General features: G+C 57.5%; 3 protein-coding genes across 4 annotated transcripts; all 3 read right to left on the reverse strand.

Moving 5' to 3' along the window:
• Window positions 1-1,029: 1,029 nt before the first annotated feature.
• FUT7 (fucosyltransferase 7) lies at window positions 1,030-4,269 on the reverse strand. Of its 2 annotated transcripts, none has more exons than XM_060199422.1 (3): window positions 4,132-4,269; window positions 3,346-3,481; window positions 1,030-3,254 (listed from the first exon to the last, which is right to left on the reverse strand). In XM_060199422.1, exons 2-3 carry the CDS (start codon window positions 3,350-3,352, stop codon window positions 2,239-2,241), a joined length of 1,023 nt encoding a protein of 340 aa, XP_060055405.1. In that variant the 5' UTR covers window positions 3,353-3,481; window positions 4,132-4,269; the 3' UTR covers window positions 1,030-2,238. The 2 variants fall into 2 exon arrangements, with proteins under 2 accessions (XP_060055405.1, XP_016042883.1); XM_016187397.2 differs by having other exon boundaries at window positions 3,346-3,459; window positions 4,132-4,267.
• Window positions 4,270-9,269: 5,000 nt separating this feature from the next.
• Window positions 9,270-14,838, reverse strand: NPDC1 (neural proliferation, differentiation and control 1). Its single transcript, XM_007521549.3, has 9 exons — window positions 14,519-14,838; window positions 12,000-12,140; window positions 10,932-11,066; window positions 10,683-10,850; window positions 10,529-10,595; window positions 10,369-10,453; window positions 9,891-9,970; window positions 9,687-9,783; window positions 9,270-9,595 (listed from the first exon to the last, which is right to left on the reverse strand). Exons 1-9 carry the CDS (start codon window positions 14,634-14,636, stop codon window positions 9,503-9,505), a joined length of 984 nt encoding a protein of 327 aa, XP_007521611.1. The 5' UTR covers window positions 14,637-14,838; the 3' UTR covers window positions 9,270-9,502.
• A 1,391-nt stretch (window positions 14,839-16,229) lies between these two features.
• On the reverse strand, window positions 16,230-21,535 carry ENTPD2 (ectonucleoside triphosphate diphosphohydrolase 2). Its single transcript, XM_007521550.3, has 9 exons — window positions 21,285-21,535; window positions 19,998-20,115; window positions 19,259-19,409; window positions 18,944-19,103; window positions 18,635-18,862; window positions 18,034-18,288; window positions 17,837-17,956; window positions 16,910-17,044; window positions 16,230-16,787 (listed from the first exon to the last, which is right to left on the reverse strand). The coding sequence occupies exons 1-9, from the start codon at window positions 21,399-21,401 to the stop codon at window positions 16,584-16,586; spliced, it is 1,488 nt and encodes a 495-aa protein (XP_007521612.1). The 5' UTR covers window positions 21,402-21,535; the 3' UTR covers window positions 16,230-16,583.
• Window positions 21,536-22,082: the final 547 nt, after the last annotated feature.

The following is a 22,082-nucleotide window of genomic DNA, read 5'->3' on the forward strand; positions in this document are numbered from 1 at the left end:
CCCTGCAGGTAGGGATAGGGGACTTGAACCTAGGTTCTTGCACATTGTAACATGTGCGCTCATCCAGGTCATCAACAGGCCCACTATGTGTTTGTTTTAAAGTTTTCTATGTCCCGTATGAATGAACCACTTGATGACTATATGGCACCCACTGCCAGCGGCAGGATGGGCCTGGCTGACCTGTACTGGGCTCAGCAATATGGGCTCTGGGAAAAAAAAAAAGCAAGTGACCAGGTGAGGGCACACAGGATGCCTGGGAAAATCAAGGCTGCAATTCATTCACCCCATATTAGAATCCATCTCTGCTTTTTAGGACACACTGAAGTCTGCAGAGGTGATTTGATGTCTTGAGCGCCAGGTGGTGCTGGACAAGGAGGCCAGGGTTCATTCCAGGGATGGCCAGCAGAGGGCATCAGAAGGCAGGTTGGCTCCTGCTGGAAGGAAGCTTTGTGGAATGAGAAGCTTCTCAGTCTCCTTCCCAGCCTGTCTCCCCACTTGTGAGTGGGAGAGGTGGGCTGCCTGGTGGCAGCAGATGGTGCAACAGAACAGAAGGAATGGCTGACCTCAGGGTCCACAGTTATTCTCTCTTCCCAGGTTGGCTTTTTGGGTGACAGGGAGGGCACAACCCCCACCTCCACCCCCACCCACAGCCTCAGGACACTTCCTTTTCTGGGGTCAGTACACAGGGAGAAGTCATGGCAGGAAGTCACTTGCAGGCTTTCCTCACAAGCTACTGCCAAGGTAGAGGGTGGCTTCCTGCCTCCCCCAGCAGCCACTCCCACCTAAAGATGGGACCAGTCCATTGCCCTATCCCAGGAGCTCAGCTTATTGGGACCCTGTCAGCACCACCCTCCCACATGCAACCCCAGGAGTTCCCCAGCTGGAGCAGCATTCTTGATGCCCCTCAATGCCTATGCTGCCAGCAGCTAAAAGGGACCCCAAGTCACAAACCAGAATTTGTCACAATCCAGACACCCCTCCAGCCTGACAATGTCATTCAAGATGGGGTACCTCTAACATCACCCTTTGCTCTCTCCCCTCCTCAGCCTTTCAGATCAGGGTAGACAGCCACTTATCCAAGGAGAGAGAGCACATGGGGCAGGCAGGGTGTGACATGCATGAGGCAGGACAGATGGCAAGGCATAGAAAGGAGGTACACTGTGTGGGGCCCTGAGTCTTGCTGTCACTTGACACCTCCATTACAAGCTTTCATTTCTTCCTTTTATTTTATCTATTTATGAGAGAAAATAGAGAATCAGGGAGTTGACGGCAGTGTAGCGGGGTAAGCGCATGTGGTGCAAAGCACAAAGGCCAGCGTAAGGATCTCGGTTCAAGCCCCCAGCTCCCCACCGGCAGGAGAGTTGCTTCACAAGCGGTGAAGTAAGTCTGCAGGTGTCTCTCTTTCTCTCCCCCTCTCTGTCTTCCCCTCCTCTCTCCATTTCTCTCTGTCCTATCCAACAATGACAACATTAATAACAACTACAATAAAACAACAAGGGCAACAAAAGGGAATAAATAAACATTAAAAAGAAAGAAAGAAAGAAAGAAAGAATCCCAGAATTAATCTGGTACATGTGATACCAAGGATTGAACTTGGGACCTTAGGAGAGTCCAGTGTTTTATCAATTGCACCACCTTCTGGATCACCATTTCTTTATTAATGGATACTTTTTCAGGGGAAGCTGAAGGAGTGGTAAGGTTGCTAGAGCAGATGGTCTGTAATCAATTCTCCCTGTGGAGTGCAGGATACCCGGGGGTGTGGGCTCTGGAAGGAACAAAGCAGTGAGTCTGAAAACCTAAACCAGAAGTGGTACAGGGGTACCCACAAACTGAAGGGTGATATGTCTCCAGTATCCAGAGGCAGCCCCACATCCAGGGACAGCTCAGAGACACTAGAGATTTGATTTAAGGTGGTGGGTGAGAGAGCTCAGCTCCCTCACCTTTTGTTAGTCTCAGTAGCTACACCCCATCCACCCCTCCCTGGTCTCTCTGTCCCGTTGTCTGCTTCAGTGCCTCCTCCTCCAGGAAGCCTGGCCAGCTGCTCCTCCCTTACCCTGGCTTCCTGGCCTCCGACTCAGCATTAACCGATAGTTGCCCATGAAGGCCGGATGCTCCGTGGTTTGATTTCAACACCGTTTCTATTCACATGATATAATCTGCTCACAGAACCCCATTGCCCCCACCTACACACACACACACACACACACACACACACACACACACACAGCAAGCCAGGGCTCAGGCCTGGAACCAGCCCTCCAAATCATGGTAGACCTGGCCACGGGGCAGGTGGGGGTATCGGGTGCAGATGGCACAGAAGCGCTCCCGCCAGTCACCCACCAGTCGCACCCGGAGCCGTTCTCGCCAGGCAAAGTAGCGGCGGTAGCAGCTCTGGTTCATACTGGAGAGGAAGGCAGCCAGCTCAGAGGCAGAGCTGAAGTCATCCACATGCACGAAGGCGTCTGGGGGAACAAAAGCTTCATAGGTGGCCCTAGGTGGACCCAGCACCACAGGCACGACCCCTGCAGCCAGCGAGTTGCGCCAGAACTTCTCAGTGATGTAGTCCCGGTGCTGCGAGTTCTCGAAGGCCAAGTAGAAGAGGTACCGGGCCACCGTGGGCAGCAGGCAGTCTGAGCACAGTGGCCGCCGGACAGCTCGGCCAAACACGTCCACCCGCAGGTGCTTCTTCAGCTGCCGGAACAGCTGTGCTCGCCGCTGCTGCTCCTGGAAGTTGCTGATCACCCAGGCAGCCAGTCCACTCTTGGGGGGCAGCGGCGGTGCAGGCCCAGTGTGGGGCTCCAGGCGGCCGTAGGGCACAAAGATATCTGCATTCCTCTGGTAGCTCAGCACCCAGTTAAAGATGCCATGCAGGCGGCCTAGGCCATGTGTGTGGCTGGGTGACTCCATGGATGCCCACACCCAGGGCTGGCCCTGTGGCCGCAAATCCAGGGGCAGGTGGGCGCGCCGACTCTGCAGCTCCCGGTGGTGGAAGACCACGACATCAGCATGGCCCAGCAGCTCCCGGTCAGTGCTCAGGAGGCAGCCGTCCACACCAAAACTGGCACACGTGTTGCGGGGCAGCTCGGGAGGCCGGTCAGAGAAGGGCCAGTGCCAGATCAGGATGGTGAGTGGGGGTCGGGGTGTCAGGGACTTGCTAGGGTCTGCCCCCAGCAGTCGTAGGAGCCAGAGGGCCACCAGCAGGGCTGCCACAGCCAGCACCCCTGGAGTTCGAAGTCTCCAGGTAGGGCTGCTCCCTGCATAAGACACAGGAAGGAGCTGTAGGTCCTCAATGTCACCAGGGATCCCAGTCTCCCAGCCAGGGCTTCCTAAAGATCAGTCACTTACCTGGCATGATTCATCTGCAGCTACCAGAATTGGTCACACACCCAAGAAAGCCAAGCTTCTCAAATCACAGCCACCACTGCCTGGCAGGCGCCCATGAAATCACAGCTATGCCACCTACAAACGGACTTTCATCTGCCTGGGATAAGAGAAACCAGGTACCTTCCTGTTCCTGGCCTGCCCCCACCCCCGCCTCTGCCTTGGAGGTGGCCTTGAGCATACACAGCCTCCCCCATCTCGCTGCTGTGGGGAGGTGGGGGCGGGGGAATATCAGGCAGGCCCAGGGCAGACCCAGCTTAGGTGGACACATGGCATTTTCTCTTCTTTCTCGGCCTCAGCAGGCAGGGTGCAGAAGGAAAGAGCCTGCTTGACCTCAGGAAAGGGGGACCTGCCTGAAAGGAAGTGGTCTCCACCTCAAAAGACCACACCCAACACTGGAGGACCCAGGTACTACCCAGCATCCAGGCCTGGGCTACTGCTAAGGCTAGAAGGCTATACCAAGTTTGGGGGGGCAGCAGTGCTATCCCTCCCCACCACCCACTGCACCCCCAGTGTGGTTCTCATCCTGCTCACTCCTCCAGCTCTGCAATGGGCTCAAGACCCCCCAACTGCACATGTGCTGTGCTCAGCTCTGCCAACCGGTGTTTTCCTCTGGGTTTATCACTGGACCTCCCCACTCTGCCCCAGCTCCATGCCTCCAGGACACCTGGTCCTAGGACCCAGATTTCCAGAGGGGGTGAATCCCATATCCCAGAGTGTCTTCCACACCCCTCACCTGCAGGTGCTCACCATGGACAGACACCAGTCAGATCCAGCCTGGGTGGCAGGTGGCGGCTGGCACCTTCTCTCTCAGCCTAAGGAGAGGTCCTTAGAGGTTGGGAGCAGGGTAGGGATGGAGTGTGTGGGGGCTGCTCTTCAAGGCTCCAGGCCTCTTCCTCCAGGCTGAACAGCACAAGGATGGAGGTGGGGAGCAGGGAGGGGGCTTTCCAGGCTGGAAAGGGAAGGAATTACTGTGTCCCTGAGGAGGCCGGGCAGGGGGCTGGCACCCGATCCAGGAAAAGGAAGACTGCAGCCCAGAGGCCCCCTCCTCCACCATCTTAGGCCAACTCTGAGGGCCCAACCTCAAGAGCTGGTTCCTTCCCCTTTTGCTCATCTAAGCAGGAGGTGCCACGCCACTCTGGCCAGTCTGTCTCCAGGCACCACACCTCCCCGCATACACACCCTACGGGTTTTCTCCACACCAGACAGACCTTAGCTTTGTCTTGAATGAAGCAAAGTAAAGTGGAAGGACAGCAGGTTTGTGCCCCAGGCCACCCCAGCAGCGCCCCCACTACCTCATCCACCCTTCCTGACCTACTCTCTGGCCCCTAGGGCCCTTGCCCCTGAGGGCAGAACTCCACAAAGGTAGGGAGCTGAGAGCTGGTGGGGGGGCCATGTAGGGGGCAGAGGTAAAACCAGGAGGGGGGGTGGCTTGTCCTCTTGGAGGCACCTCACCTCCTGCAGAGCTTCTGAGCTGTGGTGGGGCCTTGTGCAATATCTTAGGGAAGAGGGAGGCTGTGGGATCTATTAGAAACCTTGGGGCAGGGGGCAAGAGATCCCTCACTGGAGGAACATGACGCATGTCTCTCCTCTATCTCTCTCCAGAAAAAAAAAAAACACCTGCTAAGAACAGTGGAACTGCACAGCTGCAAAGCCCCCCTGTGCACCAAAAAAGAAGAAAAGAAGCCTTGGGGTGGTGCGGGGGAGATGGGGACTCAAGGTGTGGGCACAACAGTCAGATCCATGCCCCATCTCCCACTAGGCCCTGTTGGGAGTGGGCACCCTCTTGGCTTTCCCAGTGCTCCAGGGGTCCACTCCTGGCCTATTCCCTGGCAGGAGACCCCCCAGGACTCTACCCTGGCCTAAGGCTTGAGTCAACCCCCCTCTTTTAATATTTGGCAGACATGGGGAGCAGATGACGGTAGGGGGCAGGCAGGCAAGAAGGAAGTGATCCCCCACTGGGTGATGGTTTGTTCTTTGCTGGCTCCTGCTGCCAGGGCCCATTGCCCTTCCTGTTTGTGCCACCCAGCCACCTATCAGACCTGCCACAGACCCCACCCCATCCACCACTGACCTCCTTCCTGGGTGAATCCTCATGAACCGCCCCCACCCCATGGGGTATACTCCCTGAGGCAGGCTGTGGCCCTGCCTTGCACCTATCAGTGGGCATGGTGCCCACAGGGCCCCATGGTGGGTACCTGCTAGCTGGGAAGTGCAGCTCTGAGGTTTGGCCCAGAAATAGGTCAGAGGGAAAGGCTGTTAGCAGAGAGGGAGGAAGGTGTGAGTGCGTGAGTCAAAGGGAGAAACTGGGCCCCATCCTGCTGATCCCCACAGGCCTTGTGACTAGCTGGGACATGGGTACCAGCTCTGCTCCACAGCCTGTGGGCACGTGGGAGTTAAGAGAACACTGTCACACACCCTGTAGCTGAGCCTACACCTGCTCCTGAGCCACTCCCACTGGGGAGGGCTGGCTGCTGACCACAGCTCTAGCAGACACCCACAACCATGGCCAGAGGCTGGGAGAAATAGTCAGCCCACAGTGCACCTCCAGGAGGGCAGAGCCCTCAGCCCCACTCCAGAGGCCAGCACAGGGTAAGTTCAGGGGCATGCTCAGGGAGCCCCCTGCTGGTGTCAGGAATCCCTTTTTTGGAAATTGGGTATTGGGTTGGGGGGAGATAGTATAATGGTTATGCAAAGATATTCTCATGCTTGAGGCTTTAAGGTCTCAGGTTAAATCTCCCATACCACCATAAGCCAGAGCTGAGCAGTGCTCTGCTGAAAAAAGATAGAAAGGAAGAAAAAAAGAGTGGATGGAAGAACTTAGAGGCCAAGGGGACCCCAGATTAGGGGCACAGCCAAGGGGGCCACAGCTGGCAGCAGGCAGCAGGAGGAGATTCTTATCACAGAGGGCAGGAGGGCACAGTTGCAGTATGGGGGAGGGGGTTCCCCTTCTTGTAGGGAGGGGCACACATCCAATTCTTTTCTTTGTCCTGCAGGGGGAGCTCCAGACCAGCTCTCCTGTGGGGCACCTACTCACTGCACCTCAGTTTGGCTCACCCCTTTCTGTGTTGCACAAGGCTCCCTGTGGTGCTGCAGGAGATGGGGTGGGACCCCCATCAGCTCCTGGGGGCTGCAGCTGAGAAGGGTCCCCACTTCCAGAAGCTTCAGCTAGGCCCACATGCTGTACCAGGCTTCTTTTGATGCCCAGGGTCTTGCTAGGGTGGAGTCACTTCCACAGAATGGTTTGACCTTAGGGTCTATGCTGGGGTGTGGGGATCAGGGGTGGCCTTGAACTGGAGAGGATCACCAGGTTCTTCCACTGTAGTGGGTCCGTGTGTGTGTGTGTGTGTGTGTGTGTGTGTGTGTGTGTGTGTGTACACTCAGGGCTGGGTCTGGGTAAAGGGCAATTGCAACAGCAAGCAGCTGTATACAACAGGAAAGGAGCTCATGAGTGGCCTGAGAGGTGCAATGAATTAAGTGTTCAATTCGCAAGCATGAGGTCTTTCTTGAGTTTGAGCTTCAGTATCAGATGTGTCAGAATGATGCTGTAGTTTATTATTTCATTTTTTAATATTTATTTATTTATCTTTCTCTTTTGTTGCCCTAGTTGTTTTTTATTGTTGTTATAGTTATTATTGTTGTTACTTATGTCATTATTAGATAGGACAGAGAGAAATGGAGAGAGGAGGGGAAGACAGAGACGGGGAGAGAAAGATAGACACCTGCAGACCTGCTTCACTGCCTGTGAAGTGACTCCCCTGCAGGTGGGGAGCCGGGGGCTTGAACCTGGATCCTTGAGCCAGTCCTTGCGCTTTGTGCCACGTGCACTTAACCCGCTGTGCTACCACCGGACTCCTATTATTTCATTTTTTGCCACCAGGGTTATCATGAGCTTAGTGCCTGCACAGCTCTACTGATCCCCATGGCCATTATTATTTTTTCCTCTAGAGGATGAGAGTGAGCTGGAAAGACACTATACTGCTACTAGACCAGCTGTGAAACTTCCCCCCTTCAGGTGCTCCAAGTAATAGCCTAGGGCTTGAACCTGGGTCCTTGCACAGGTGCACTCTACTGAGTGACCTACCTGCCAGCCCCTGGTCTCTCCCTCTTTCTCATCAATAACTAACTCTTAAAAATGTGGTGAGGGGTGTGGCACACCTGGTTGAGCTGCACACTATTATAATCCTCAAGGACCCTGGTTCAAGCGTAATCCCCACCTGCAGGAGGGAGCTTCATAAGCAGTGATTATATATATCACTTCCTCTGTACCCAAAATAAATAAATAATTTTAAATGAGGAGGGGCATTCCAGGAAATGGCAAAATGGCTAAGGCATTGGACTCACAAGTAGGAGGTGCCAAGTTTGATGCCTGACATCACATGTGTCAGTGTCATGGTCTGGTCTTCTCTGTCTCTCACAAATGAATAAAGAAATCTAAGAGGGAGGAGCCTAGGAAAACAGCGTATGCTAAGGATTTTCATGCCCGAGGCTCTGAGGCCCCACATTCAATTCCCAGCATGGCCATAAGGCAGAACTGAGAAGTGCTCTGGGAAAATTAAAATTAAAAAAAAAGAAAAAGGGAGGATTCTGAGGCTGCAATGGAATAGGGGGTATGGAAGGATCCCTTACCCCCTGGGGTTTCCAAGGTCCATGATAAGCTATAGCTTCTTGAGGCCAGAGCCACAGCCACAGGTAGTCCCCCCCCATACCCTGTGCCTCTGAGAGGAAGGTGGCATTAGGGTGGGCTACAGCAGCAGGGCTGGCTGTGTGCAGGCTGCTGGGGTCGCCATGAGTGGGGAGGGAAACCAGCAATCTACTCAAGCAGACCCTATGCCAGCTAAGGGGCAAGAACCCATGTTGCTTCCCCTCTCGGGCCTAGGCCCACTGGTTCCTTTCTCATGGCAGCTGGAAAAGGCTTATAGTGACCTCAAGGACTGGCCTTCAGGGCCCACTGACAGGTGCGCAGAGCTGGCTGGGTGCAAAGCCTTCCTCTTGGCACCTATTTGCTCCATAGTGTTCCCCCAGATGGTGCAGACCAAGTGACAGTAGACACACGACTCTCATCTCACTTGGGCTCCCAGGTCCTCAGACATGCCTCTACCTACCTCCCACCTGGGTGCATAGAAGGGAAACTGAGGCTCTGGGTGAAGGGCCACCTGAGCCCACAGACTAAAGGCACTTCCCAACCTGGGTGGTGCCAATCCAGAAACAGTTGTAGGACAAGCCATGAGCTGTAAGCAGGATCTCCTCCCTGCTCCCCCACATGCTTCCTTTCACATAGTCCCCTTCCTCGGGGAACTATCTCCAATCACCTGGTTCCCACACACAGAACCAGCTGCTTCACCCAGGAGCCAGATGGGCAGCATGCTCTGAATTCCACAAATACCCACAGTTTCTGCACTCAGATCCTCCTCCCCAGTTCGCCAGCCTGTACCCATCAGTGCTAGCACTACAGGCCTTACCCCAGCATCAGCCGTAGGCCTCTGTGGTAAGGGATTCAGGTAGAGCAGGACCCAATCCCAGACATTCAGGTCCCAGCCACTCCTCCCCCATGTGTGCCCTGGGTCCCCTAGGTCCTACAGCATAGTATTCCCCCAAATATGTACAACAGAAGCCCAAGACCCACACCATGTTCCCAGCAGCCTCCCTCCCAGATGGACTGAGAGGGTGCCCATGCCAGGTGTCTGTCCTTACCCTCTTTAGCCTGGTACTCCTGTCTCTCTGCTCTAGGGCAGAAGTGTGGGTGATGGGAAGGAGGGAGAGAAGGGGGGCTCTACATCTGTGACAAGAAGCCCAGCCAGCAAGCTAAAGGGTCTTCCTAAGCAGGGGACACAGATATCCCCTTGCTGAGCTGCCCTCCAGGGTCCAGGAAAAAGAAAGGCGCCATCAAAGGTTTGAAATGTACTTTAATTGGCTTGTCTCCAGCATTTCCCATCTGGTCTCAGGATCCCCTCACCCTTGGGTTTGGAGGTACAGACTCCAGAGGAGAGGCACCAGGAGGAAAAGAAGCCCCTGGCACAAGGAGGGGTCCCCAGCAGGGGTCTGGGGCTCAGGCACAAGCCCTCTGCACTGCAGAACGAGGTCTCTTCAGTGGGAGCTGCTGAGCATTGGTGGTGGGGTGTCACTGTGACAGGGGTGGAGGGCGGGTGCCCAGTGGGGTCCCCGACAGCGAGGAGTGGTCAAATAGGGGGTTGCGCACCTCCATCTCTCCAGTCTGGGAAGGAGGAAACAGACATCAGGCAGGCCCAGGGGCAGGAAGTACCTGAGGAGACCCCCCCCCTGGCGCCCACCCCCCGCATACTCACTGGGGCCAGGCCCGGGCACTCATACACTGTGAAGTCTCCATCCTCATTCTCCTCGTCCGAGGAAGCCATAGCCAGCACCTTGGGTGGCTCTTTGTGCCTGGTGAGAGGTGATACGGCTGGGTGCTCCCTACCCTCTCCAGGGTCCAGGGTGGGGGAAGTGGGTACTCAGTACTCTCAGCTCACACCAGGGGATAGGGGACTCACCGCTCCAAGCTCAGCATCTGCTGCCTCTGGTGCTGGTAGTGGTACATCTCCGCACTGTGCACCAGCCGCTGGTCCCCCGGCTGTGGCAGAGGGGGAGGGGGAAGAAAGCCACTGGGATCGGGGAGGCAGAGTACAGGGTGTTGGGGGGTGAGGGCATAGTAGCAGAGTGTAGACAGGACAGAGGGTGAGAAGGATGTGGAGGAACAGGAAGTGTGGACAGAAAGGTGTGGTGTCAGGGGACAGGAGATGAAGTAGAGGGGGCTAGGGGGCATGGATAGAGGGCAGAGGTATCACTGGGGGGAAATGAGGTGAGGGAAGAAGGAGGCGGGGGGAATAAGGGAAGGTGGGGCTGTGGAGTAAGAGGTAGGGGCTAAAATGGAGGACACAGGAGAGGTATGGATTGGGGGCAGAAGGCAGGGGGCAACGATGGGATGAGGTGAGGCCTGGAGGCACGGTGTCATGGAGGGGGTGTACCCACCGAGATGCCAGGGGTCATGGGGGAGCTAGGGGCCTGGGGTGCCGCATAGTCGGTCTTCTTGGCCAGGCGAATCTCCCTCTGCAGCCTGTGGGATGCAGAGCCTGAGAACCAGGGGGGAGCCCTGCTGACCACCCCCCACCCTCGACCCCCACATGCTCACCTGCACCAGCACAGGGCAGCCACAGCTAGGGCGGTGGCCCCTGCCACAGAGCTTGCCACAATCAGCACTGCAGGGAGGGGGGTGAGAGCCGAGGTGAAGGATGTGGGAGGGGCCACCTTCCAACAGACCCCACCTCCTTGCCCCTCAGACCTACCCACAGCGAGGTTGTCTCCATGTCCACCCCGGGGTGCCAGGGGGGACATATGTACTGGTCCAGTCGACACCGGGGAACCCAAGGAGGTGTGGGGTGTAGGCACTCCCAGAGTGGATGGAGAGCCTGGGTCTGGGCCCTGGCCCTGCTCTGAGAGCCCCAGGGAGGCAGCTGCAGAGAGAGAAGGCAGGTTAGCACCTCCAGCTAGGCTCAGAGGTAGTGGGAGTGGTAGGGGAGTGAGGAGAGTCTTACCATGCCCCTGGAGCAGCTGTCCTCCTTCAGATTGGGGTGGGGCCCTGAGCCCCAAGTGTCCAGCCTCCCTCCAGGCCAGCTCCTGAGCCAGTAAGTCAATTTCATCCTCCAGTCTGGGTTGAGAAGGTCCCTCCACTGGAGAAGGGGGTCACCATCAGGTGGGAAGCCCCCCAGGCCCTCCCTGGACATACCACTGCAAGTGGCCTTCAGAGAAGGCAAGGCCTAGTCCAGGACTCTTCCCGGGCACAGCAGTCTGAGGATAAAATAGCACCACCACCCCCATCCAAAGTTGCCATGGTGACAACCAAGAGCTCAGGTGTGGGGCAAGAGGAGGAAGGGCTGAGGAAGGAGAGCCTCTCTCCTCACCTTGATCCACAGAGTGGCACTGGAGCAACACAGCCCACCAATGCCTTTTCCATGTCTTCTCTACCCCCTATGTCCCCAGGGAAGTCAGGAGACAAGGAGGGCAGCTGGAGGGGACAGGACTGGTAACTGGCTTGAGAGTTCCTGCTTCAGGTTCCACTACCCAGACCAGGCCTCCATTTTCTAACAAACACAGAAAGAACTTCCCCACCTCTGATCCAGGCTGCATATTCCCAAGCCTGGCCCCTGCAGGTACATACTTGCTCTCCCCGAACTCTTCAGCACCCCTGGGATGCCCTACCACACCTGAAGTTGCCTACCATCTGACTGGCTATCCCCACAGTCCCCGGACCTGGGAAAGCAGGTGAGAATACCCAGTGAGTAAGAGTGGGCAAGATATAAGCAATGCTGGGTAGAATACCTAGGGGGTGGGAGGTAAGCAGAGGTGCCTGTGGGGCTGGGGGGACTCCCATGCTACCCAGGACCACCCAGCAGAATGTCTTGGGGTCAGGGCCATGCCTGGCAACTCTGGCCAGCTCCACCCTCACTGGGAGGGGCCTCAGCCACAGCCAGGCTCTAGAAAGGATTATGAAACTCCTAGGGGGGGGTCCAGTGAGTTCCCCCCCCCAACAAAAAAAGCTGACGAGCTGAGGCTGGAGGCCAGTGTCTTTGGGCAGGGGAGTGGTTGGCCATCCACTCTCATACCCGAAGGTCGGTGGGATCTGGGCACACACTCCCCCTTCGGGTCTTCCTGGAAGGGCTGAAGGCAGGGCCCACACATGTGAGCCCCTGGGGGGCAGCGTGCACGCCTCTTCAGGGTGCAGTCCAGGCTCCCAGGACAGGCATCTGAAAAGAAAGCAGAAGGTCTTGGGGTCAGGGCCATGCCTGGCAACTCTGGTCAGCTCCACCCCCACTCTCCACTGGTCAGGATAAGCTCCGGCCATTGTTCTATGCAGGTCCTTCCTCCCAAAGCAGTGAGGGATCAGAACCAGGAAGACAAACAGACTATGGGAATGCCTGCCCCACCCACTCCCCGGAGTCCACTTTCCCCGCAGAATGAAAAAACTATCACTTGTGCAGGCAACACCCAGCCTACTGGTGCCAGGACTGCAGTGCTCAGCATTCTGTCTCAGGTGCCCAGAAAAAGCTGGACCCTCTATCTATACTGGGAGCCCTGGAGGGTAGTGCCAGAAGCAGTAAGGGTGCCAGCACCCAGCCAGTCATGCCTCAGAGTCAGGCTGGAGGGTGGCCACTCCCTGCCGCTGTCAGATCTCCACTGACCCCAGGGCACCAAGGAGCAGCTGGGTGTGGGGACTCTGGATAGCGGTGGCCTTGACTTCTCTGGTTTCAGGTACATCACCCAGACTGGCATCGCTCCACTGTGATACGGCACAGCCTGGGGAGCACCTGACTGAGTGGTCCCCTCCTCATGTTGAGGAATTGAGGGCAGTGGGTCCCTCTGCCTCAGTCTCTCCTGGGTATGGAGAAGGTGAGTGGCCACAGAGCTGGACCAGGAGTTCACCCCAGGCACAGAACAGTGGGGCCCTGGAATACTGAGCAGAAAGACCATTTCCCCTTTGAGGAGGCTAGGATGGGGTAACTCTGGAGGACTTAGATCCTTAGCCCCCACGCTCTACTTCAGGAAGGCCACTGGGATTTGGGGTGATGTGAGGAATCAGGGCTGCCTGTGCTGTACTTTCCTAGACCTTAGTTGGGGCATTCCCATGAGGAAGGTGGAGTTGGTGGGCAGAGGCCCCATCCCTAGTTCCACGCCTGGCACAGCAGGCATAAGTACCAGTGAGCTGGGCCCAGGGCTTAGCTTGGTTAAACATTAAGCCTGTGCCTGTGGACCTGTGTGGACCCACCTACCAACAGCTGGGCACTGGGAAATCCCTGCACCTTGTATACTCCCAGTTGAAACAAGGACCAGTAAAAAGCTGGCCCTGGGATCTAGACCCAACTCAGGAGGATAAACTAGTCTCATTTAATCCTGAGAGAAAACCCTTAGGGTGCAGGAGGAGATACCAGAAACAACAGCAGCTAGAGAGTGGCTGGCACTCAGCCCAACACCTGGGCTGCCCAACAACTCCTTCCAGGCACTGTGTGAGGGGTAGGAGGGGGCTGCCCTGTGAGTGTGTCAGCTGGGATGGCATCTGCTGGCTTGGCACTTAGCACAGCAGTCTGTCTCACATTTCTCCAGGAGGCAAGTTTTTTGGTGGGCAGTTCCCACCATCTCTAACTATGCCCCAGGGCTCTCTGGGGGGCAACCCCCCCACTCAGTTCTGCCAGCTTCTTGTCCCATGCCCAGGAGGAAACCTGCCCACACTGATCACTTGGAACCACACGCAGAACCAACACTATCCAGGTTAGCATCCCAGCTGCACCACACTCGTTTTTTAACTCCTTTGCTCTTCAGTTTCGTCATCGGTACAATGGGCCAAGGAGACCACCTCTCCAACGGAGCTGCGAGGAGCACTGGTGAACATATGGCAGAGTCTCTTGGTTCTGTTCCCTGGGGTGCATTTCAGATCCTGGATTCCCCCTGGATCTTCCTGCTTGCCTCAGTGCCCATATGGGAGGCAAAGAGGGTCTCCCAGATCTCTGGGATCATTGCCCTGTGCCCAAGGCACCCCTGGGGGGAGTGAATCTTAGCCCCCTTGCCCAAAAGACAGGGGATCGATGCCCTCCAGGGCAGAGAGTGGGGGTGGGGTGAGATAACCGCTGAGACCAAAAGGGCCTCCTTCCCTTACTGAGCCAGAACCAACCTAGCCTGGGACAAGCAAGGAGAATGGCGGGGTGAGGAGTGGGGGCGCGGCTAACCAGCACCTGGAACTCGACCCCTAGGGCTGACAACAAGGCCCAGGCCCGCACTTAAGGCCTAGACGCACAAACACAGAAAGGAAAGGCGTACAGAACTGACTCCGGCAGCGCCTACGCAAAGCCCTTCAGACACACAGAGGCCCCGCAGACCCAGACAAAGACAAGCGCATGAACTTCGGGTTCACCTCTGGGAGCCCCAGATAAGCTGCCCAGTCCTAGGCGCGCCCTCCAGGGGGTCCCTTCAGCCAGATCCCGTTAACCCATCCAGGGCGGGCGGGGCGGGCGGGGCGGGCGCGGCGGTCAGCACAGGCCTGAGGGGCCTGCCGGGAGGATGACAGTGGCGCCCGGCGGTCCAGATCCCAGCCCCGGGGCGACTGCCGCCTGCACCCCGCAACCTGGCTCACCCGGACGGGCGGCGGCGGCGGCTGCACCGCGCAGGGCCGCGCCAAGAACGAGGCCGGAGAGCAGCAGCCGCAGCAGCCGCAGGTGCCGCGGGGAGGGTGGAGGGACGGGCGTCGCCATCCTTCAGTGCTGCCGCTGGGGCGGCATGGCACCGCGAGGCTCGGGGGGCGGCACGGACTCGAGTCGTCGCGTCTGGGGAGGCCGCGGAGGAGGAGGGGACAGAGGAGGCGGACGCCCGGGAGCTGACGCCCGAACCCCAGGAGGAGCAGAGGCAGCTCGGCTGACGCTACTGCACAGGATCCGGGATACCGGGAAGTGCGCCTGCGCGCTCCACCTGCGGGGGCGGGACGACGCCTCCAGGCTTCCCCTCCCCCTCCGCCAAGTCCAGATCCCCCCCCACCCACCCTTGAGGCAACTGCAGCCTCAACCCCCTTGCCTTCTGCCGCCTGGGATCTTCTGTGTCTTCCCAAATCTGGTGAGGGTTCGGTCGAGGAAGGACTTCCCCGACTCACTGCCCCCTGCCCTCCATTCCTATCCCACTGCCAACTCCCACCCCACCCCCACCCCACTGAAGGGGGATTCTGCCTGGTCCGGGAGCCCGCAGCACCCGGCACAAGAGGACGCCAGATATACCCAGATGTACAGTGCACAGACACATAAGGCGTGCCCAAGGGCACCCCCGAGCACTTGGATGCCCGGGAGAAAACACCCACACGCAGAACTAAACGGTGCCGCGGCCACTGTGCTTGCAATGAGGCGGCTGCACTCAGCTAGGCCACCAGGGGGCAAAAGTGACCTGGAGTTTTGGAGATTCGGCTGGGAGCTGTCCACGGTCCCTTGTGACAGTCTTTTGTGACAGTCTTTAGCTCCCGTGACCCTACGACAAGCACCCGTAATTCCGACCCTCACACCCACCTGCTACCTCCTACACCAACTCCACCCCACCTGGAAACCTCCCTTCACTTCATCTAACTGAGAGAACAAAGCTGAGCCTCCTAAAACTTCTTTGCATCTCACTGCTCTGAAGAGAAACTGGTAGCCATCAGCTTCAGGAAATCTCTGCCAAAGTTAGTAGTGGTGGGGAGCAGAACCACCGTCCTACCCCATAGGAGGCAGGAGTGGAGCACTGACCAGTGTCTCAGCTACTTTTTCTAGGAAGGGGGATGGGAGAATCAGCCAAAAGCACCTTTTCTCCAATGGAGAAAACAATGTTTAGGGTGGGGGCTGCTGGGGCAGGTGGAGGCTGGCTGATGTCTGGGGGGTGGGGAAGTGGGGTAAAGTGTCCCCATGCCATTGGGGCTTGACTCTAGGGTCAGGATCTCTGAAAGGTTCATCCCTCAGAACAGTGGGCCACTGCATGATCTTTTGTAGACCTGACCTAGACACATCTCCCTGCACACATCCCTCTAGGAGTTGCCCCTCTCCCTGCATACTCAGCAGCAGCTTTGCCCACTTTCCCAGTCCCCAGCCCCAGGTCAACTGTAGCATTCAATCTAGCCTAGGCCACTAATGTAGATGGGCCCTCAAAGAGGCTCTAGGTATTCTGGCACGTCTCTCAGAAGCTGCTCCAGGCCACTACCGGGGAGCAGGGAACCCAGGTGGTAATGCCCAGGGCTGAACCCATTCCACCCTGGGGACTAGAAGGGAGTCTGTCCAGTCAGTGCAGCTGAGGGAAGGGAGGGTGGCCCCAGGAGACAGGCCCCATACCAGGAACACTCTACTGCTCTAAGAAAAATTTTTATTAAAAAATGTTTATAAGTAGGTGCTGGGCGGGCTCCCAGTGTTCCCCCAAGTGCAGACCTAAACTTCTAGTGGGTCTGATTTTCTGAATAAAGGCTCCATATCCTACCCACACACACATACACTACAGGCATAGGGGTGACTGGACCACCACCAGGAGGAGGCAGTGCCAAGGCTGGAGGGTGAGGAGGGGCTGGACCCAGGACTCTCCAGGGCAGGTCGGTTCCAGCTGCTGCTTCAGGGACAGAAATGTTAAGGATTAAGTGAGTGGAGAGATGAGGGGTTGGGGTGGAGTCGTGGAGGGGTCAGGGCAGCTGCAACCTGGCCCTAGATGACGCTGGATGATTTGGTGGAGCGTGCCTGGCACAGCAGCAAAACGAGCGAGACCAGCATAATAGTGGCGAAGAGCAGGAGGAGGACCACCCAGGAGCTGAGGGCCAAACCCCTGCGCAGTCCCGGGGGGTCGGCTGGAATCATGTTCGTCAGGTTCAGCATGTATCCCAGCGCCCAGCCTACTGTGGTGTCCCCAGCCTACGAATGAGGGGGCATGGTTTCAGGGTGCCAGCAATGTGCTGAGGCCCCGCCCCTCCACTAACTCCGCTCCACCTTGGGGCAGGCCCCACCCCTCTATGTCTCCCCCACAGGTCTCGCACCTTCCTCTGGAAAGTCACATCACTGAAGGTGCGCTCATTGAAGCCATAGCCCTGGCTCAACAGCTGCTGCACGAACATGGCCATGGCACAGTAGTGGGGCAGGTGGGCCTGCTTCCCTGGAGCTCGGAGCTGTAACTGAGGTGCAGGTGGGTAAACATGGTGCCTGTGACTCCCAGGAGGCCTCTGTTCCACCCAGGCTGTATGTGTACACACACACACACACACACACACACACACACACCCCAAAGGTAGAAGCCAAGAGGCACTACTTCCAGACAGGACTTTTCTCTGGAGGAAGTGTCACTTCTGTACCACCTGTACTTAACCCGCTGCACTACAGCCCAACTCAAAGTGTCACTTCTGGATGGCACCTGGGTCCAGGAGGTAAACCTGGGGAGATATCCTGGACCTGCCATCCCCTACCTTTCCACTCCCTGCTCTGCCAGAGACTAAATATATGGGTCAGGATGGAGCCTCCTCCTTGAGCCCTAAAGTCTCTTGCTCTTTCTCCTAGTCTCCAGTGGGCACCACACACTTCCTTCTTCCAATATCACCACCTGTCTTTACCTGGCACCAGCGTTGGGCCTGTAAACTAGAGTTGTCTTCAATGCCTCACTCTCCCAGTCCTAGTTCCAGCCCCTCCTGGTTCTACTGCTACATCTCTCCTGAGTCCTCCACAGCCTCCCAGCTAGCTGCTGCCACATGGCCTTTGCAGTGGTGGCACTGTTGCCCTGTAGATTTTGACCCCCAGATCAAAGCTCAGGGCAGCTTCTGCAGCCCCTTCCGTCTGGCTGCCAGGCTACTGTAATAGCCCAGCCTGTTTTCCAGTCTTTTCAGTGACTGCTCCCACCACACTAGGTGTCCTGGACAGTGCTCGGCTTACAGAGAAGAGTAACTAGGAGAAGGGCTCAGCTAGCCTAGTTTTACCTCATCCCATGTCTGGTTGCAGAGGGTCTTCACAGCTGCCTCCAGCTGCCTCAGGGTGCCCACTGGCAGCCCCATTGTGGTCCTCATGAAGTCCACCGTGTAGAAGAAGGCAGAGAAGGCCTGAATGCAGGAGAAATGGTGGCACCAGACCTCGACACTTAAGGAGACCCCATCCAGACTGCCCTACCCAGACTCACAATGAAGTTTCCTGCCACAGGGGGCTGGAAGACACCATCAAAGGAACACTGGGAGAATTGGCAGGAAGAGAAGTTGAAGAGCCCAGAGACAAGGTTTCGGCACTGGACAGTGTCACTGCGCCCCCACATGCTGATTCTGGTGCTGCCATTGAAGGTCTGGGGCTGTTGAGCTGCTGTGCAAGGTGACCTATACATGTCCTGAAGCTGCACTTGAGTGGAATAGCCCCTCGGCCAGCAGGGATGGGAGCCGCCAGTCTAGTGGGAGGAAGAGGGCAATGAGGGTATGAGTGGCACCATCTCCCAGGCCCCTGATAAGACTCCACCACAAATCCCACTTTCGCAGCATCAAGGCTGTGCTTAAGGCTTCTTGTACTGCTGGGTGAAAGCCTGCCCTGGCCAGGGCTCAGCTGATTCACCCCAACTGCCCAGTCTCCACCCCTGCAGGGTCCTCTCTTGACCTTCAAGCTGCTGTAAACCTGACTCAGAAGTCTGATGCCTGGAGAAACCCTGTCCAGGCTCTGGGCACCCCCCCCCCCCGGTCCCTCTAAGAGGACACAGTGTGATTAGTGAGACGGGGGGGAGGGCAAAGATGAAGATGCACCTGGAGAACAGCAGCTTGCAGCCTCAGGAGGACCTGGTCTCGGCCATAGCAGAGGAAGCTGTGAGTGTAGACGTGGTAGGCTTGGCCATATAGCCGAAGCTGAACCTCAGTAGTGGGATCCTCAGCTGGCCTGTCTGTTTCGAAAGTGATCTGTGTGGATGCACCCCCCAGGTCCATGGCCCCCAGCGTCCCCTTCCTTGGCCGGAACCACAAGCCTGCCCAGTTGTACTGTGGGGAGGGAAGTTGAGTCAGCAGGTGTGTTGCAGGGGGACCCACACCCCTGCTTGCTGAGCTGGCTCCAAGGCCCACCTTGATGAAGTTCTCCAGCAGGTAGTTGGCAGTCACCCAGCCAAACACCCCCTCTTCCTGGCCAGAGAGGATGTGAACCCCACGAAAGTCAAAGGGGTACTGGGTCAGTTTCGACTTCACTGCTCTGAGCACCTTGTCTGAGGTCTCTGGACTGGTGAGGCTGAGACACAGAGAGGACCCTGAGGGGACTTTCCAGATGGGCACATTGGGTCTGCTCACCAAAGGAGGACCAGCCTAGATGCTGCCCAGGGCATGCTGACCCATCCTGTGCCAAAGCAGTGCGGGCAGCTGGGCTGGGAGGGCAAGTACACTCACTGGAGCAGGCGCATGCCTGCTGTAGCTCCCAGGTAGAGGGGTGTGGTTGCATGGCTCTCCTTGGGCACATCCTGCAGTGCCTGGTCCAGGCATTCAGTCAGGCTCTGGCCAGCTCCAGGAGGGTCATCTGCATAGCTGGAGATGCCCCCACCTAGAGAGAGGTGGTAGCATGGGCCTAAGCCTGGCAGAAACCTCCTAGATAGGCTTTAAACCAACACAGTTTGGAGTTTGGGGCTCCCAACCCAGGTGGCTTCCCAGCCTGGTCCTCAGAGATGCCCAATTCAGAGAGACAAAGGGGTCCAGCTACCACCAAGTCTCTGAGGTTGCCGCCTGCCCAGTGGGTGTGGACACAGGTGTCAGGACAAAGGATCAGCTCAGCCTAGCCTCCCAGAGGGCCTGCCTGGGTGTGTCCACCAGCTCCCACCCACCCCCTCTATCTGGGGTGTAGCAGCCAATCATATGTCAAGTGAGGCTCTAAACCTTCCAATTCCTACTTACAGTTACTTTCTTGCCTAGAGCTGCCCCTCCTTGGCCCAGAGGCCGAGTTGCTTGGTGGTGCTAGTGGGGAGAGCACTTTGCATTCCTGCCTGGAAAAGGTCTCTCCCAGCATCAGATAGGGGAGTGACTGCTCAGGCCTACAGAGGCCCAGCAAGGTCTAAGGGCATCACTGAAAGCACCCCTCAGTGGTACTCTCTGGGGTGTGCAGGCCAGGAGTACCTGGTGTTTGAGAGCCCCTTACCATGCACATCACAGAAGCTGTGCTGGTTCACAATGCCTGTGTCATTCTCCTTGTCTGCTGGCCACTTGTAGATGAACATGGATGTGTGGGAAGAGCCTGCATCCAGGACGATACCATACTGTGGGATGGGGGGCAGAGGGAAGGGAGGATGTCAGATTGAGGGGGGTGGTGGTGCTGGACTCTCTACCCCACACCCCTCGCCCATGCAGTGGTTGGAAATTTTAAAGAAATCTCTAAGTCTGGGGAGCCAAGAACAACTAGTAACAAACCTTGTTTGCCAAGGGGTGGGGGTGGGTAGGAGGTGTAGTGGGGTGGAGGCAGAGCAAAGTGCCCGGGAACCACCTCCCTTCTGTCTCCATCTCTTTGACCTCCACTTAATGCAACAGCAGGGATCCCAGAGGAAAAAAAAGGTACTGTATGGGCTCTCCCACACAATGGGAGAGGGTCAGCACCCAACTTTCAGGTGCCTTTCTAGCATCTGCTTCCCTAAGACCTAGATTCAATCTGAAGAAAGCCTGGAATAGGGACTGTCCTCAGCATCATCATCACCACCCGCAGCCCAGCCTGCCACCCCCCCCCCCACTAGGTCCTCCTTAGACCTGAAGCACCCACACAGTGAACCTGCATCCTCCTGCAGTCTCCCTGGTTCAAATCCAGTAAAGGGTTAAGGGAAGAACTGTTTCCTGGAGGCCCAGTCTGACTGTGAGAGGTCTGACCTAGCTCACCCTTTAGCAGCCAGCCAGACTGCAACCCACCAGACATCTCTCTAGGGCCAATGCATTTGGAAGCTGGGGAGGGGGGTCCCTGGGCCCATGCAACTATTAGAAACTGTCTCGTCCCATATTGGCCAAACACCAAGCCAAAGCACGCTGCGTGGAGTGGCCCGGAACAGCGTGGGGTGAGTGGAGGCACAGTCCATGGCTCCACCCTTGCCGGGAGTTCTCTGGAGTTCTAGCGACTTGGGCCTTCAGAACCACATCTCCCCGGAAGCACCTTCCTCCTCCGGGTAGACCCCGGCAGAGAGCGGGGGTGCGGAGTGCCCCGGGCTACACCACTCCCCACAGAAACGTGGGAGCGCGGGGGGGGGGGGGGGCAGGGTTCCACCCCGCCAGGATCAGAAGCTGAGCGCAGGGTGAGGGATGGGGGGCGGGGCGGTGCAGGCTGCCGGGCGGACGCCGACGCAATCTGGCCCCGCTCGGGCTCGGCTCTGAGTCCTCCCGCCTGCTCCCTCCCGGGGCGGGCCTGCAGCTCCCGGGCTGCGCGGGTGCGGGCCGCCTAAGCGTGCACCTTGAGAGCTGGCGGCTCCTGGACGTGGCGGGTGGAGATGCACAGCAGCAGGAGGCCAGCGAGGCCCAGTGCGGTCAGCAGCACCAGCGGCAGCAGCGATAGCAACTTCCCAGCCATGGGCGGGCTCGCTGGAGAACGAAGCGCTGGCGGAGAGACAGCGGGGAGTGCGGCGCGGAGCTCCCCGACAGGGAGTAGGAACCCGGGGAGGGACACCGACCCGCGAGGGCCACTGCTGGCCCCGCCCAGGGCGTCCTGGTCACGCCCATTGTCTGCTCCTCCCGGCCCATCCGCCTCGGGGCCGCGCCTCAGAGCGCAGGTGAGTCATCTATGTTCTCCCAAGCCCTAGCCTGACCTCCATCACTTGCCGCCTTCCTCCTTGGGCCTCAAAGACTCATTCCCTCTGGCTTACCATCCCCGTCCCCCCTCCACCCACGCTCCTTAGGCTTCCCACCAACGTTTTCTGAAGACCACCTCATCCTTCTTCGAAGGCAGGAACCCTGGGTTTGGGGAGGCCTAGGCTAGTCTAGTCTTGAGAGCCCTGCTTTCCCCTGACCTTGTCCTCAGGGAACCCCGTGGGTTCCCAGCTGAGTCTCTGTCATCCTTCCCTTTGAGAAAGGGCCCCCTGCCTGCCTTGACGACCCAGCCCAGAGCTACCCTCTTAGATTCATATGGCATGACAGCAATTACGTTGATGCAGATTCCCAAGAGGAAGGCAAACTTAACTGAGAGCAGGGCTCTACAGGACATGGGAACCTGTGATTTGGTCACTGCAGTGGATTTCTACACTTTTTTTTTTTT

The sequence above is a fragment of the Erinaceus europaeus genome, chromosome 10, assembly GCF_950295315.1.
Source record: "Erinaceus europaeus chromosome 10, mEriEur2.1, whole genome shotgun sequence".
In the NCBI taxonomy this organism is placed as follows: domain Eukaryota; kingdom Metazoa; phylum Chordata; class Mammalia; order Eulipotyphla; family Erinaceidae; genus Erinaceus; species Erinaceus europaeus.

What these genes read in the sequence shown, in the direction of transcription:
- NPDC1 (XM_007521549.3), bottom strand. Translation starts at nt 14,636, where the DNA reads ATGGCGACGCCCGTCCCTCCACCCTCCCCGCGGCACCTGCGGCTGCTG. An exon ending in GCTGCCCTGTGCTGGTGCAG is followed by an intron (nt 10,454 to 10,528) that starts GTGAGCATGTGG and finishes TGCATCCCACAG; the next exon opens with GCTGCAGAGGGAGATTCGCC. An exon ending in AGTGCCCGGGCCTGGCCCCA is followed by an intron (nt 9,596 to 9,686) that starts GTGAGTATGCGG and finishes CCTCCTTCCCAG; the next exon opens with ACTGGAGAGATGGAGGTGCG.
- ENTPD2 (XM_007521550.3), bottom strand. Translation starts at nt 21,401, where the DNA reads ATGGCTGGGAAGTTGCTATCGCTGCTGCCGCTGGTGCTGCTGACCGCA. An exon ending in AGGAGCCGCCAGCTCTCAAG is followed by an intron (nt 20,116 to 21,284) that starts GTGCACGCTTAG and finishes CCCATCCCACAG; the next exon opens with TATGGTATCGTCCTGGATGC. An exon ending in GCAACCAGACATGGGATGAG is followed by an intron (nt 17,045 to 17,836) that starts GTAAAACTAGGC and finishes CCTGCACCTCAG; the next exon opens with TTACAGCTCCGAGCTCCAGG.